The sequence below is a fragment of the Camellia sinensis genome, chromosome 14 (genome assembly GCF_055761805.1).
Source record: "Camellia sinensis isolate YWXY chromosome 14, ASM5576180v1, whole genome shotgun sequence".
Taxonomy (NCBI): Eukaryota; Viridiplantae; Streptophyta; class Magnoliopsida; order Ericales; family Theaceae; genus Camellia; species Camellia sinensis.
Window position 1 is genome coordinate 35227299 of NC_138974.1, and position 18206 is coordinate 35245504.

Here is an 18206-nt window from a genome sequence, read left to right on the forward strand (position 1 = left end):
TGGCAAAGTTGGTAGGTTGCTACTGCTGCCAAGTTTGCTGGTGGTGGAGCTTGTTGTTGGTGTTTTTTGGCGGCCTTTCTAGTTTCCTCTTTGTTTTCGATTGGTATCTCGCCAATCAGTGGGTTTAGTGCTAACAAATGATTGTGCTTCCTTCTTGATGCCAACTTAGTTGGGATTGTGGAGTGATAGCTATGATGTTTTTGCACTTCCCTCTTTTATTGATGTATTTGGGTGCTTGTTCTTGCTCTTTCATCAATAAAAGTTTCCTTTTTCTTTGCTAATCGAAAAAAGTAATGCAAATGTTTTGAAAAAATATAAATTCATTTATTTCAACTTTTAAAAAAAAAATTAAATAATAAGTGCATTACTTAAAATGAAAAATTTTACATTGTTTATGTAGTATGAAATAAGTCTTATATTAAATTATTATGATATTATCTAACATTAATTTTAGAGAGATTGTTTATTTTTAAATATTTTATTAATAAAAAATTAGTTTTTTTTCCCATTAAATGATTTAATAATATTTTAATAATTTAAGATTTTTTTTCCTCATAATTTAAATATTATATTAAATTATTAGGAAATTACCCATTTGAATAGATAAAGTATCTAAACGGTAATTTCGTCATTATTGATATGATATCAGCATGACACAAACAAATAGCCCAACGGAAAATAATAGTGAGGGAATCTTTATACAGTAATGCTACAGAGCCCGAATATAGGGGCTCGAATTTGGCTCGAAATTAGGAGGAAGAAGAAGGAGAAGGAAGAGGAGAAGAAGAACTCAACTGGAGGGGCCAACAAAATCGGGCGGAGGCGGAGGTGGAGGCGGAGGCAGAGGCGGATGCGGATGCGGAGGTGGCGGCGGGCGGAGGCAGAGGCGGAGGCGGGGCTGCGATGCCGACGAGCGACGAGGGACGAGCTGCGAGATCGGCCGACGAGCTGGGACGCCGACGGGCTGCGATACCGACGACGACCTGCGTTCTCGCTCTCGCCTCTGTGTTCTCTCTCTCGCCTCTGTTCAACTCAACGAAGAATAAGAAAGAAAAGGAAGAAAAGAAAAGGAAGAAAAAAAAAATCAAAACCCAAAACGATTCGAGCCCCTAATTTCGGGCCCTCAAACATTATTCATCTTTATAATAGTTTCAAAAGTAAGGTATGTTAGTATAATTATTAAAATTATAGAGAAAGTTCTTGTAATTGTAAAAAATCTCAAGAAAAATAAGTATAATTTATCCATTTATTTTTAATCATATTTACCAACTCATATGTATGCATTAGAAATAGACAATAGTAATAGACCTATTATATCACAGATGAAATGATGATTAAATTGTGATAAAAAACAGCAGGTGTAAACTTTTCTCAAGTTTACTTGACAGTAATGATTGGACTTGTTGAGATCTACCATAATAATAAGTTATATTTTATGTAAAAATTAAATTGATGAAATAATTATAATCTTTTAATTATATATATTATATATAGAAATATAGTTGAATTGAGAGCTTATCACAATGGAGTAGCTCATCTGTAGACTGCTCTCTCCATATCGGATTGTTTTGATTTTTGTTGTAGAAAGGTCATATATTCTCATATTAGTATTTACTTGTCATGAGTGTGAGTGTCGGTATATATTGTGTGTGAAACAGTTAAATTTGAAATAGTTGTTTAAGTTTAAATCAATTGCAATGGTTATTAAGTTTGAACGGTGATGCTAAGAACCTCCAGTGATTGGGCACCCCCAGCACTCTCCAGTGCCACATGGCACACTGTCAGTGGCTGAAGTCCAAAAAAAAAAAATTCAGCCAATCAGCAAGGACCCAGCACCCCCAGTGCCACATGGCACACTGTCAGTGACTGAAGTCCCAAAAAAAAAAAAAAAAAAAAATTCAGCCAATCAGCAAGGACCCCAGCACCCCCAATGGGGTCCAACGCATTTTCCGAGTTTGAAATAGTTAAATTTGTTTAAAAATTATTTCAAGTTTAAAAAAAAAAAGTAATAAAGCTTTGAAAAATAAGTGTTTTATTTATATCAAAATTGTTAAATTACATTTTATCCTAATATATGACCAAATATGTGGTTAAGAGTCAAAATGAAAAAGATGATAAAATATAAAAGGAATAAAGTGTAATTTATCTTAAAATTATTTTGAAAAGTTAATTAAAAATTGACTTTTTAATTTTTTCTGACTTTTTTTTTCTCGAAAAACGTATAAAAAAAATAAAGAAATAATATTACTCAAAATAGATTAAAAATTAAATTGACTTTTAATTAAGTTTTCAAAACACCCCTTAGTATATATATATATATATTTCACATTATTATAATACAGTTAATGTTTGCTATATGTTGTTAGGACTCTCGTGGAAAATGATTTTATTTCCAAAACGATTACTGGAGTTGAAAACAAAGCACCTATACTTCGTTAAGATCGTGAATGAGCTTGTTGAACATACTTCCCCTTATGACTATAAAGCTTAGGGTTGCGTAAAGAATCCGTAAAATTCGTAATTCGATTTAGTTCAGTCCAATTTGATAGATTTGGATTGGTTTTTTGAATTCGTAGTTCAGTTTCGGATTGAAGAATAAGTGTTCCGGATTGAATCTCACGGTTCTAGATTGGAACCGATCCGAACCGTATACAAATAGTCTATATTTTTATTATACATTGTCCCTCATAGTATCTTCTTTTATTCTATATAAAACATAAACTCAAACCTAAATCCGTATAATATCTTATTATTTTTGTTTGTTAGTTTTTAGTTTTAATTTATAATGGTCTAAATTCTTATGGTAAAATCAATTTTCTTATAGTCGTTTAAATTTTAGAACAGTATATCACTATTATAAAAAAATATGTTACTATTGTAGAACTAATATAACGCTATATTTATGTTTTTATAAAATTAAAGTGTTATATATATATATATATATATATTTGTTATTTAATTATGTGAATCTGTGATCCTAAACCGATCCATTTCGTATTTAAATGGATTGATTCGAATTGATTTCATAATTTAAATGGATTGGATTGATTTTAATTTTTCAAGAACTTAGGTCAAGTTTGGCAAGTTCAGAATAAGTCAAAAAGTCAAAAAGTTACTCAAAAAGTTAAAAAGTTAACACTATTCACCAAAAGTAAACAATTACGGCTGCACAACTCCCAATTCTAATTTTCTCTTACAAACCAATTTTTACAATTTTTTATTACACATTTTTTCATAAAAAGTCAAAAAGTTAACCCAAACATCTATATTTTCTTTCTCAATTTTTTAGTTCAAAAAGACAAAAAATACACTTATTTAAGACACCCCAAACAACCCCTTATTTTACTTCAACCTAACCTAATTCGGACCATGTTGATCCCTAATAAAGCGACTGGAAGCGAACCCACGTCACGCTATGAGATTGATGCCACGTTTGACTTCAGTGTAGTTTCCAATCAGAATCGTGATGTCACGCTTCGCATCGTTTTTAGTCAGAGCCACTGGGACAGCAGCCAAGATAACCAAAAGAAGAAGAGCAAGGATCTCGAGAGTTTTTTTTTTTTTTAAATTTTTTAGAGTGGTGTATTATGTGGTTGAAATTTAATAATAAGTTATATTAATTTTTTAACATTAAATTTCAACTACACAATGCACCACTTTAGAAAACTTTAGAAAAAAAACACTCTAAGAAATTTTTGGTGAAAGAAGAAAGGTATTCCTTGGTTCAAAATCTATTGTCCATTAGTAAAACTGTCTCAAAACTATTCTATATATATATATATATATATATATATATATATATATATATATATTTATATTTATATTGAATTTTAATAAATAAAATATAGGTTTTGTTTAAAAAAAGTAGTTTAGATAGAAAATAAAAATATTAAAATTTAAATTGACAAAATTAAAATTTTAATTTATTACAATGATTAAATTTTGAAATTTTTTTATTATAGTTTTATTGAATTGAGGATGTTGTTGTGCTTAAAACAATTGTTGCGAGCTAGGGGTGGGCGCAAGTTGGTTGAGGTTACGGAATCTTCAATTCGTCATCCGTCCGCCAATTCAGCAGATGTGTATTGAGTGGATTGATGGATTGGTAGATGGATGCGAATCGGTTTGGTGTTTTATAAATTTTCAACGTAGTTCAACTTGTACACTTCCTGAAAAAAAAAAAAAAAAGTATTACAATTAATGATTTAAAAAAAGTATTACAATCACTGCATGCCTCATCCAAAGAAAAAAAGTTTGAAGCTTTAGAATATTACAATCATTGCATGCCGCATCCACATATTACAATCACAACAAGCCTCATACACATAAAGTATTACAATCTATGATTCTTAAAATATAAAAATAATTCAAATCACCAGAATTATGAACATAGTATCAGGAGAGATTGTATGTCTCTGTATAGTTACATCTATATCTGTTTTTGAAAATAAAAACCAACCAGCATATATCATATATCATATTTTTTATTTATTTTTTTTTAGAGATAGATTTAAAAATAAAAAATATAGATAAATAATAATTTTCTTCAATTCAAAAAATATATTCAAGTTGAAAACTCTTTTGCAACAGACTATATTCAACAAAAGATTTAAATTCTTTTTCAATTGAAAACACAAATAGAATACCAAAACAAATTAAAAATACAAAGTTTTACAAATTATTTGGGGTGCTCGCGATGTGACAGTTCGGTTGCAGCCAAACAAACTTCGAATCTGTCATCCGTCTAAAACTAAACAGATTGAAAAAAAATTAATCCGCAACCGTCCACTTATCATCACGCATCCGTCCAAAATGCGACGAATTAGTTCGGTTTGATCGATTTGGATAAATCAATATATCCACTGCTCATCCCTACTCCGAGCTAATGTGATATCTTTTACTATTTTTGGTTTTTTTTTTTATTTTTTATAATATCATTATGTCTTTTCTCTAAGCTCCGCATGGCAAATAGAAACAAGAGTTAGGCATTATATTATTTGGACAATTAGCAGATCATGAGGTGGTGAGATTGTTGAATTCATGTGACAGACGATCAAGATTCCTACAAAAGCAACCAAAAGGAGAAAAGAAAGATAGGTGATCACTGCTTGTTTCTTTCCTTTGCTCTAAAATTTTTTTAATACATGTTCCCAAGGCAATGACCATCTTTGTCAATTATTATTATTTTTTTTTTAATAATAATTGGGTGTTGAGATTAGTTTATGCCTATCTTAATTAATCAATGACTTTTTTAAAAATAATTACATATTAATAAAAAAAATTGTATGATTTTAATCATTAAAGCGGGTAAAGGCTATTACGATATATAATTAATTTTCAAAAGTACTATTCATTGGGGGTATTTGTTTCAGCTTTTCAGAGTCAACTTATGACTTTTAGTTTTGAAAAAATTATTTTGGACTGTTTGGTTAAACTTATTTCAAACAGTTTCTGATTCTAACAGCTTATTTTAACTCAAAAAAAGCTGATTCTGAGAAGCTGCTCACCCCTTACTTCTGATTATTAGCTTCTGCTGTGGATATGTTAATTTATGGTTATACTCTTAAATTTTTTTATTTTTTATTTTTTTAAAAATAGAAAAAGACTCAAATGGACTATAGATTATTATTATTATTATTTTTTATGAGAAATGTAGACAAACAAAAAATAAAAATTAATTGAAAAAGCTATTTCACAGCTTATTTAACAAACACTACTCGGCAACTTAAATCTATAATCCAACAGTTACACCAAACAGATTAACAACTTCTGATTAAAGTCATAATCTATAATCTGTTAAGCTATAATCTATAAGCTGTTTTAACAGCTACACCAAACGGGGCCACTGTGTTTGGTTTAAATTTTTTGTTAATTAAGTTTTTTGTTTTCTTTCTTCTTTTTTTTTTGTGAATATTTTTAAAATTTTAAGCAATTTTTTTTTTTTTACTTTTTTGGATGTACCTTACTAAGATGTATCTAAAAAATAAAATATTTTAAATAATCAATCCATACACAAGAATACGAAAATGTATTGAATTAACATATTTTTGGTATTTAATGAATTTTTTAAAGATTTTTTTATAAGTATTATTTATGTTAAGCGTATCTAAAAATTTTAAAAATTGCTTAAAAAAAAAGAAAAACAAAAAAAAAATTTAATTTTCTGAATAGTAAATCCTAAAAACCCAAACCAAACAAGCTGATTAATTTTTATTTCCCCTAATATCTATTACATAATTAAAATTTTGGGTAAATTACACTTCCACCCCTAAAATATTATCCCTTTCTCACCTTACTACCTAAAATATATTTTTTCTCACTTTAGTCGTTCACCTATTCATTGTTTCCTAGTTTGGGCCAATTTTTAATGTCTATTAGTAAAGGGGAACTTACTGATAAGTCCCATGTACCAAGTTCAAAACCCAGCTAATCCCAAAATAAAATACTTGCACCAATTAGTCCAATACATTTTTAATTGTTACCAAAAAATCCTTTTTTTTTTTAATTTACAGACACTGTTCACATCTTACTACCGTAGGACTTCCGTCAAACGGTCGCCGGAGACTCGTCGGAATGTTCAACATCGCCGGGAAGTCGCCGGAGTATCACCGGGACATCGCCGGAGTTTCGCCGGAAGTTCGCCGAAGTGTTAAGAACGTTAATGGAAGTCGCCGGAATGTTCAGAACGTTCACTGGACGTTAAGAACATCACTAGAGACTCACCGGAATGTCTAGAATATTGCCGGAAAAAAAAAAAAGAATAAATGGATAAATTATAGCAAAAAAAACATAGCAAAATGTGCTAAATATTGATAAACTAAAAGGAAAAAAATGAAACGACAAAAAACAGCAACAATGGGGAAAACATATGTTATTTTTCAATTTTTGTAAGGTTCAAGCAAATAATCTCTAAATAGTGATCAAACTGAAAAGTAAGTTTTGAAACTGTAAAATGTTACAGTTTCAAAACAAAAATCTATTAAGCATTTATCCTTATTAATCAAACTGAAAAACATGTTATAAAACTGTAAAATTTTACAGTTTTATACCATGATTCATTCCAGCACCAAAAAAATTTGAAACTGCAAAATTTTACAGTTTTCACCGCCTGTAACTAAAACTCAAAAACTACTTGTTAAGAATTCGAAAATTTTCTCCATTAGAACAGAAAAACAGAAGTGTATAACAGAGAAAAAAAAAAAAAAAAAAAGCGATCGAAGGAGAAAGGCGCATGTAGAGAGAGGATTGTACTCCGGCAACTATTTTTTGTTTAGATCTAGCCAAATCTGATGTAGATCTACTCAGATCTGATGTAGATCTGAGTAGATCTACATTAGATCTAAGTACATCCACTCATCTTCTTCGTCGGAAATATATTATCTTCGTCGTCGGTGAGAGTGAAGTCACCAGTTGATTTCGATGGTTGGCGGTTATCAGTGAACCCCGATCAATGGAGAAAGACATGATCACCGGTCGTCGTCCATGACAAAGACGATGAGAGAAAAATACAGAAAAAAAAATGAGAGAGGAAGGGAAGCAAAAAACTGAGAGAGAGGAAAGGACTTTTGGGTGTACTCAAAAAGTTATGGGATTAAATGGTGTTCACATATTTCACATGGGACCTGTGGGTAATTTCCCCATTAGTAAACTCGATCGTAGCCCGATCCTAGCCCAATCCATGCCCACGGGTAATTCATGAAAATTTGGAAAAACAATTCTAGCCCAAAATTAGAAAATACAAAAAATTTACCCCTCCTCCCTCTTCTTCCCCACATTGCTACCTTGGCCATCACCACCTATTGCACCTCCACAACACAACACAACACAACCTATGGCACCTGCCGCACCTCCACTACTGTAACACCACCTCATGAAAATCAAGTGGTATAATGGAAATCTATATTGGCAAAATATTGAAATTCTGAGATTTTTCTTGCTGCAGGTACACCGATAATAATTGCAACAAAGAATGGTATTGGTGAAATAGTAAGGGATATTCTTAACACTTTTCCTATGGCTATACATGACGTGAACTCAGAGGGAAAGAACTTGATGCTTTTAGCAGTAGAAAACAGGCAACTCCATATCTACAAATTGTTGCAAGATGGAAACCAGATAACAAATAATTTGTTCGATTATGTGGATGATAATGGAAACAGTGTATTGCATCTTGCTGCAATTCCCAGTACTGATAGGCCTTGGCTCGATCCAAGTGTTGTGCTTCAAATGCAATGGGAAATCAAGTGGTATGAGGTACGGAGGCTAGCTTGCTAGTACATTTTATTAAAAACTAATATATATTTGATCAGCTGTCTAATGCTTCAACATGACTGATAATAGTTTTTTTTTTCTAATCCATACTGCAGTTTATTAAGAACTCTGTGCCGAAATATTTGCTGAATTACCAAAACGACAAAGGCAAGACACCGGAAGAAACCTTCAGGCAGGAACACAAAGAGCTCGTGAAAAGCGACACCGAGTGGCTAAACAAAGCCTCAGAGTCATGCACTATCGTTGCAACACTCATGGCAACGGTCGCCTTTGCCACATCGGCTAGCGTGCCTGGCAGCATTAATGGGAAAAACGGAGAACCCATTCTCAAACAACAACGCATGTTTGAGGTGTTTGCAAGCTCATCACTTGCAGCACTCTGCTTTTCACTAACAGCAGTGGTCATGTTTCTCTCGATTCTCACCTCTCGACACCAAATCATGGATTTTGGCACTGACATGCCTAGAAAGCTCCTAATTGGTTTGAGCGCGCTCTTCATATCCATGGCTTCTATGTTGGTATCATTTTGCGGTGGACATTTCTTTGTTCTCAGAGACGTGCTAAGAGACGCATCGATTGCCAAATATTTAGTTGTATTTCTACCCATTACAATTTTTACCATGGCCCAATTACCACTCTATGCTAAGCTTGTCTTTGGTTCAAAAAGAAGGTACCTGGGAACGACTTAGTGGTTACTAATTAACTAGATTCTGTTTGTCTAACAAATATTCATGTATAAGCCATCTGTATGTGTGTGTTTTCAGTTCTTGTTTCCCAGTTTTCTTCCCTTCAGTTTGATGACCAATAAACATTGAAGTGATTTAAATAATATAATTCCCCATAATTTTGTTTAATATAATTGGCCAGGATGTGTTTTTCTGTTTGTTCATATCTCCATCAAGTACAATGGAAAAAAGTACTAACTACCCTTGTATAGGAATATTTTTAAAACCCGTGCCCTAATCCTAATGGCACACTTTAACATGGCCCTTAAAATTAATCACATATTACTCTGTTTGAAAAATTAAAAATGGATATTGGTGCGTTAAATGAAAAAAAAGTACCAAAAGGTATAAAGAAAATTATGACACTAAAAAGGAAAAGGCAAAAAATGAGATGCTATATATCGTTAGATGTATATTTTCCCACTTGTTTCATGGATTTGCACTATAATTGTCATGTAGAATGAATGCAATATGTACACATGACGTTTGACAAAATTCATAGCGTGACAAACAGCATTTCCTGCACACAAAAAAAGAAGAAGAAGGGTTTTAAATGCTGTAGATTTTATTCAATAAAAGGGTTGGATTGCAATTTCAATGTTACTTCAATAATGGTAAACTTTGCACTGCAGAGAAACAGAGTACTCTGCTTTAATTTGATGTTGTAGGAAGTGTGATAACTTGGACTCTATTTTATTGAGATTTTTTATTTGTCCATACACCTCAGTATGTTGATGCAGATGGAATTTTAATTGGGTGGAACTTTTTGTGTGAAGCATAGCAATTTTGATCAAACAAAATTTCGACATCATGCTACCAAAATGAAAGGGTGGCTTGAATCCTTAGCTTGTTACATTTGATTAGAATGTCTGTTCAAGAATGATTCCGGTAGATATTTGATAGTAAAAGAGAATATTTATTGTGGAGCAAAAACAAGGATAAATTCGTATTCAGAGACATGAGGGCTAAGGTTACATAAGAAGAAGAATAATCTATGATCAAACTATTCCTGGAAATTATTAAGGAAAAATCATACTCACAAATTCAATATTAGATCGGATATATTCAAACTGGGCGTCTACTCCAATCTAGTCCACCTATTTACAAATTCAATATTCAATCTAAAAAGCCTTAGAGGTAAGAAAGGCAAGTTTGGAGGCATGGTTCTCAAAATTGATTTGGAAAAAACCTATGATCGCATTTCCTGGGATTTCATCCACCACTCTCTTAAAGAACTCAATCTCAATCCTGATTGGATCACTCTCATTATGAACTGTGTGTCTAATGTTAATTCTACCATCATCTGGAATGGTGAGGCCTTACCCAGCATTAGTATGTGAAGAGGACTTAGGCAGAGGGATCCTCTATCCCTCTTTATTTGTTCTTTGCATGAAAAATCTGTCCAACATGATTAGAATTAAAACTAAAAATGGTGAATGGAAGGGCCTTCCAGCTTCTAAAAATAGCCCTCCCATTTCCAATTGGTTTTTTGTTGATGACCTTATCTTATTTGTTAGAGCTACTAGAAGAAGTTGTGATTGTATTATAGATGTTCTTTTTGAATTATGTGATATGTCTGGTCAAAAAATTAATTTTCAAAAATCAAAGATGTTCTTTTCTTCAAATGTCCCTAGAAGGAAAGCCACCTCTCTCAGCTTTCATTGTGGCATTTCTCTCACTGCTGATCTGGGTAAATACCTTGGCATTTCTCTCCTCCATAGCAGAGTTTCCAAATCCCAGTTTAAAGACATCCTTGACAAAATGGCCCAAAGACTCTCAGGATAGAAAGCTAAAAACTTGTCCCTTGCTGGTAGAACAACCCTGATTAAGGCTGTCACTTCAACTATGCCTAACCATCTTATGCAAACAATGGAAATCCCTAGGAAAGTTTGTGACCAAATTGATAAACTAAATAGAAATTTCCTTTGGGGTAGTACTGAAGCCAAGAGGAAAGTTCATCTTGCGAACTGGCAGCAGGTCTATAAAAGTAAGAAACATGGGGGTTTAGGTATTAGACAAGCCAAAGTCCAGAACTTTGCCCTTATTTCTAAGTTTGGTTGGAAAATTGCCACTAACTCTAAGCTGTGGTGTGAAGTTCTCAAAACTAAGTACCTCAAAACCTATTCTCTATCCAACTGGCCTACTAGGAGACAAGTCTCACATACTATCAAAAACAGAGATGTCTTAGATAGAAATATTAAATGGGATGTTGGGACTAGGGAGCATGTTTCTCTTTGGGCTGACTGGTGGTGTGGAGAACAACCATTATGCATGGCAATCCAGGGAGTCCACACTGGTGATCTAACCAAAGTCAGTTCCATTCTTAATGATGATGGAAACTGGGACCTCACTTCAATTCACAACCTGCTACCCCAACAGACCATTGATACCATTCTTAGAATCCATAGACCCAAGTATGTGATATATAATGACACACCTCATTGGAAAAGTTCCCCCACTGGTAAGTACTCTACTGCAGCAGCCTATCAAGCCTTATCAAACCAAGAAACAGATGGAGTTAACTGGCAATGGATTTGGAAATTAAAGGCCCCTCATAAACTGAGAACATTTCTCTGGCTTGTCATGCATGAAAGACTTCTAACTAATCATATAAGGCTCATAAGGAATGTGTCAGACACATATATCTACCCCAGATGTCATTCATCCAGAGAAGACATGCACCACTTATCCAGAAGCTGCACAAAAGCTAAGTCAATTTGGTTGAATCTGCAGAATTCTACTTGGTGGCAACACAGCAATAGTGCTACCTTTCAGGAATGGATTAAAACCAATATCCACAGCAAAGACCAAGTCAACAATATTCACTGGTCTATAGTTTTTTTGACAGCCCTATGGATCATCTAGAAAGAAAGAAACAGAGAAGTGTTCAATAATCTTACACAACCTCCTTACACCAGTGTTAACTCCATACTCTAAAAGGCTATGGAAACTCAGGAGGCTTTTCAAGCTATCTTCCACCCAAATTTTAAAGATCCTAAACTAATGCTCTGGTCTTGTCCTATTGCAGGCCAGCTTAAGCTCAACACAGATGGATGTTCCAAGGGTGATCCTGGCCAATCTGGATTTGGTGGGTTGCTCAAAGATGAAGTAGGTACCTGGGTTTAGGGATATTATGGCTATTTAGGTAACTGTACAAGTCTAGAGGCTGAACTTTGGGGCATATATAGAGGTCATACCATAATCATGCAGAAAGAAATGGCCAACATCCAAATCAAAACTGACTCTCAACTGGCTATGGAACTCATTCGAGACGAAGCTGGTGAGAACTCACCATATCGGGCACTCATTGAAGATGCAAACTTCATCCTCAAAAGATGTCAATGCACTATTGCCACAATTCCCAAGGAAGTAAATCATAGTGCAGATGCTATGGCAAATCTAGGAGTGAATCAACAGGAGTACCTCCTTTTTCTAGAAGACCCACCTAGTTCTATTTCCTCTTTGTTAGCTACTGACATGATTAATGTTGGTTCAAGAAGGGATTCTAATATCCCATGACTCTAGACTTGTAATCTGTTTTATCTCTTCAGTTGAATAAAAAAAAAAAAAGGTGGTCACAGATCAGATTTGTGCAGTTTGCGGTTCAGTTTTGACCTGCCCGAATCTATGTGGTTTGGGAAAAAGTCAACCCGCAACCGCCCGCAGTGTGGTTTGCGATTTGTGCGGATAAGGTTCGATGATGTGCAGGCTGTTTGCAGTTTGGACTTTTTTCTTTAACAATCTATGAAGAATAGATTCAATTAATCAAATAATGTTCTGCAACATATTCAATTTCAATTAACAGTTTCAATTTCAATTAACATATTCAATTTCAATTAATCTAACAATCTAACAGATTCAATTTCAGATTAAATTAAAATTCAATAACAGATTCAATTAATCAAACAATGTTTTGTACAAGTCTATGAAGAACAGCAACAAATTCAATTTTAGATTCAATTAAACATAATCTAAATAGATTATGCCAAAAATTCAATAACAGATTCAATTAATCAAATAAGGATTAATATCATCATCAAACACAGATAACAATAACAAATTCAATTAATCGAACAAGGATTAATATCATCACCAAACACAGATATCAACAACAAATTCAAAGATCAAACAAGGATTTTGTTTATAATCCTTGAAAATTTCAAAGTTGAAGAGACACGATTAACCAACTGCATTAAAAAGAGAAAGGAACAATAGGGACAATAAGATCAACTTCTCAAATACAAAGGTCAAATGAGGCAAAAACAAAATAAAAATCAATCTATACAATTGGATTTACCATCTATCTATTCTTTCTCCAATGAAACATTTTTATGCTTGCCTACAACACTACACGTACATGTGATGTCAACATTCGCCATTTTCTTCTCTTATGCTTCATTGGTGAGATTTAAAAGCTCAACTTTTTTATACTATGTTTGAATTTTAAATTTATCTCAAAACAAAAAAGACAAAACAAAACAAAAAGAATGGAAAAATGGCCCAATAAATAGGATAACTACTTAGGAGGGAGTGAACATAAGTGTAGAGTTTGAATATCATTTTTCTAAATTCAAAAAAAAAAATATTATATTTGATTCCTAGAAGACAACCAACTAGTTGAGACCCAAAAAAAAAAGTTGAATCTCATCTGTAAGTTCTTCCTCTGATGGAGTGTTCTCTCATTTGAATCTGTTGTGCATCTTGCGGGGAGAGAGAGAGAGAGAGAGAGACAAAAACAGAGGGATGCTTAGTTGAGAGTTGCCAGAGGGAGAGAGTCGATCTTGCTAAGGTCGATCAGGTAGAAAGAGAAGAGAGAGTGAGAGAAGATCTTGCGAAGATAGATCTTGCGAAAGTGGATACTGCGAAGGTGGATTAGTCGATCGGTGGATCAGGATCTTGCGAAGTTCTTGCGAAGGTCTTGGTCGATCGATGAGAGTTGCCGGAGAGGCAGAGTGGACGTCGATCAGTGAGTGAGAGAAGGTGGAAGAACGAGAGAGATGGAAGGAAAATGAGTAAGAGAAGAGAGCTAGGGATTAGGATTAGGGTTTGGTTTGTTTAGGCAGCGCAACCAAAAATAGGATATAGATCATAGATGAACGGTCCAGATATTTTCTAAAAATATATTTATATATTCTAAGTGCGGGCGGGTTGTGACGGGTGCAGGTAAAACTCACAACCTGTCCGCAATCTGAATAATTGTTATATTTCAAACCGCACCCGACCCTATTATGTTTGCGAAACCGCCTACAGTGTGAGGGTCGGTTCGGGTATGGTAGTTTGTGTGGGCCGGATAACTCGCTATCCAGCCCTATGAAAAGGTTTTTTTTTCTTAAAAAAAGGAAACAGTTTGAAACCTGACCAACAATTTAGAAATAGACACCATGATATTACTAGGCCACAGAATTTAATGATAGCATGAATTGTTTGCTGGCATACAAATTACAACATGTGTAGAGTCAAATGAAGCCCACAGGGGCTACTATATACCAGTTCAAGTCTACAGGCCCATATCGGTGCTTGTCGTGAGAAAATATGGTAACAGTTGCAGTACATACAAACTTTTTTTTTTTATGGGAAATTATGCAAACTCTTTCTTATTGGACCCTTATTTGGTAAAACAGATAGTCCACTTTATTTTTCTTCATAAATCCTCTAAGAAGAAAACACATAATTAAATAAGGACAAAATAAAATATAATTTTTTTTCTCTTTCTTGGATAATATTACCAGAGTAACGTGTTATTGTCAAATAGACTAATTGTCAAACAGAGTAACATGTTACTATGAGATAAAGTGACATGTTACTATCAAATAGAGTAACATTTTACTGTTACTGTTTACATCAATTTTAACGGTAACATTCTTTTTTTTTTTAAAGAATTTTATAGTCAATATAGATCTTATTTGATAAATCTTGATTAGTGAATTTTAAAAATATTAATTTTATTAAAAATCGATATCTACATCAAAAGTTATATTATTTTAAAGTTTAATATTTTGATAATAGTGATATTTGTTAGACTTTTCAAGGAAAACTTTTTGTGCTTGTCCTTAATACATTAAAATTTTATTATGTGAGGATTTTGACTAAATCTCCCTTTTTTTATAACATTTTTTTTTACAGTTTACATGCAATGAAAGTGGACCTCACATCATCACATGATATAAAACCTATTTTTATTGTGAGTAAGCAATAAAAAATATTGTAAAAAAATATGCAGTTGTAATATTACCCTCCAAGTAATTTGTTTGACATAGTCCATACCTTTCTTTTTATACCTGTCATTCAAAAATAAAAAATAAAATATAACGGTAATATCATCCTATATGGTGTCATAAAAAATTTAAAAAGCATAAAGAAGGTTAGGTAGACAGTTTTGTCGATCACTAATCTAACCCTATTGTGGTGCAAAGTAAAATTTCTAAAATTCAATATTTATTGTAGTGATCGAATCCTAACTTGACCGTGAGAGTGTATTGCTTAAAACTTTGATATGTGATATTTTCAATGTCATGTTTAACGCGGTTGGTGAACTGTTACAAACAAATAATGGTCTTGCTTACATTTGTCTCGTAAAGAGATTCTCTGTTTTCTTTTTCTCTCTTTGGAATAATTGTGTGAATAATCACTTTTGCTTTTTCTTTTTCTTTTTCTTTTTCTATATATGTTTTTTATTTACGTTTTGTTACTTTGTATCATTTTGTGTTGAAGAAGACATACAAATTTTCTATCGAACTTGGAAAAGAAAAAGAAGTGTAAAGGAAGGCTTGAGTAAGTAAGTGGCTTGCATCCTTTGCTGCACAATTCGATTAAAAAGCTAGCTATCAATTTGTAAATTTTTTTTTATTATTTATAACATTCATATATAATATTATAATGACATTCAATACATTACAATCATAATATTAAAAATCAAATATAATATATAATTGATACAAATAAACTCCCAAAATAAGAAAGAGAAACCCTAATAAATATAATATAGAGAAAAATAATAGAGAACTTACGTGTAGGTCCTAATAAGTGCATATGTCCTATGCTAATTAATGACATTTTTTATCAAACACTATTAATTATTAAAGAACGTCACTAATTGTTAATTTTCAGTGATAGTTTAAAAATTTTGTTACAAAAAAGTCACTAATTATAAGTTTTAACGACAATTTAAAAAAATGGTTACAAAAAAATGTCACTAATTTTCAACTTTTAACGACAACTTGAAATTTTGTCACAGGAAAAAATCACTAATTGTAATTTTTAGCGACAATTTATAAAAACAGTAATAAAAAAAGTCATTAATTGTTAATTTTTGACGACATATTCAAAAAATTGTAACAAAAAATTATTTTTAGTAACAATTTTATTAGAACTTATTTTTAATAGGATTTGATGGAAATTAAATCTAACTATTATGACCTATTAGCAGTTTATCTAAAATATAGTACCATCCATGTGAGGACACATATCTCTTTGCACTTTCAGAGGTGGATCCCCTTCAGTCCTTAATCCGGACTGGATGGCGTTGTGTAGATCTATGAGGTTCCACTACAGATCTTTTTTCGATGATCAGAATCATTCATTTTGTCAGACTCTTCATGTATATCAATCACAAACAAAATTAGGTTGATTTAATAATCGTAACCTATTCAATTTATTACGTTTGTTATCAAAAATATATATACATATATATTTAAAAATACAATTGTCTCCTTTTTTTGGTAAAAAACGTAACAATTGAATAGGTTGCGGTCATTAAATCGACCTAATTTTTTTGTGATTAATATGCATGAAGTGTGTAGTAAAATAAACGACTCGAATTATTAAAATAAAGCTTGTGATAGACACTAACGCCCAAGGGCTCCAGGTCCATTAATTTTCTCATTGCCAATTTATTTTATAACATTTTCTAGTAACCAAAATTGATCGATAGTATAAAAGCCAACAAAAACATTAATCTGAAAAAGGGCTTTATTTATTTGCTGCTTAAGAACGTGATGCCAGATCTGCTTTAGAAAAAAGGAAAAAAAAGTGAATAATCATCCAATAGCAGCATCGTAACTAAAGACTGGTGACACATTCAATCAATATCATCTACAATTTATGTAATAAATAAAATTTTTAAAATTTATTAATTTATTTTATTTTTTTTAGTAATAAATGTAGTTCTGTCAGATATTGATGGGATTATACGGAATCCATTACAATAATGATTATAAATGTGTTATATTATTATATAATAATATAATGTCATCATTTTAATATTATTATTTTCTTAATATTGTGTTTGGTTAGGAGATTTAAGAAAGGCGTTAGAAAGTGAATGGAAAAATGTATGTGGAATTAGGTAAAATGTACATATATTTTATTCACATTTCACCTATCTTTTTACTTTCTTTTTTAAATTTCTTTCCAAATCTCCCAATCAAATATATCATAAGAATAATGTTAGACATTATGAAAAAATTATCATGAAAAAAACTTCATGAAGGTTCTCCATACTTGAATTACACACAATAAAAAAATCATAAAAATTGTGGCCCTCAATCATTGCTGAATGAAAAATTTTCATAAAATATTTTATGATATATCTTTTTTAATACCTAACATTATTCTTACATTAAGAGTAATGCTAAAATTCCAACGTCTTGTTACCAAAATGTGAAGGGTGTTTTTGGTTCCTTTCTTGTATATTACATTTGATAAGTAGAATTAGCTTAGCAACCGTGGGGGAAAATCAAGTTATATTTTGGTCGTTCTATCAAATCGGATGTTTTTTAAGGTATATCATGTATTTTTGTGGTAAATATTACATATATTTATTAGTATAATTATGATAATTTGTGATTTAGAAATTAAATTACGTATTTTTATTCAAATATTTTCTAACCAAATAACTCACTTTTTTTTTTGATGACTAACCAAATAACTCACTAGGTTAATTATTAATTACAAAAATGTTAGTGTCATATAAATCTGAGATTTTGTATGAATTTTTATAAAAATAATATTCTTTGAATTTTTTTTAAAAATAAATAAAAATTAATTTGACAAAAGTAAACTTCAAAATATATTTTTAAAATTTTAAAAATGAGTTTTACCATGCAAAAAGATTAAACTATATAAAAATGATAAATACTTTTAATTTAAAAAAAAAAATCACGAGACTAATTTTAAAATCTTATTTAAAAAAAATTAAAACAAACTCTTTTT

The 18206-nt window shown here is 31.7% G+C and overlaps 1 protein-coding gene across 1 annotated transcript; it reads left to right on the plus strand.

Moving 5' to 3' along the window:
- Positions 1-7863: 7863 nt before the first annotated feature.
- On the plus strand, positions 7864-9074 carry LOC145807671 (uncharacterized). The gene is made up of 2 exons (XM_082906264.1): positions 7864-8253; positions 8367-9074. The coding sequence occupies exons 1-2, from the start codon at positions 8014-8016 to the stop codon at positions 8958-8960; spliced, it is 834 nt and encodes a 277-aa protein (XP_082762390.1). The 5' UTR covers positions 7864-8013; the 3' UTR covers positions 8961-9074.
- The last annotated feature ends 9132 nt before the right edge of the window (positions 9075-18206 follow it).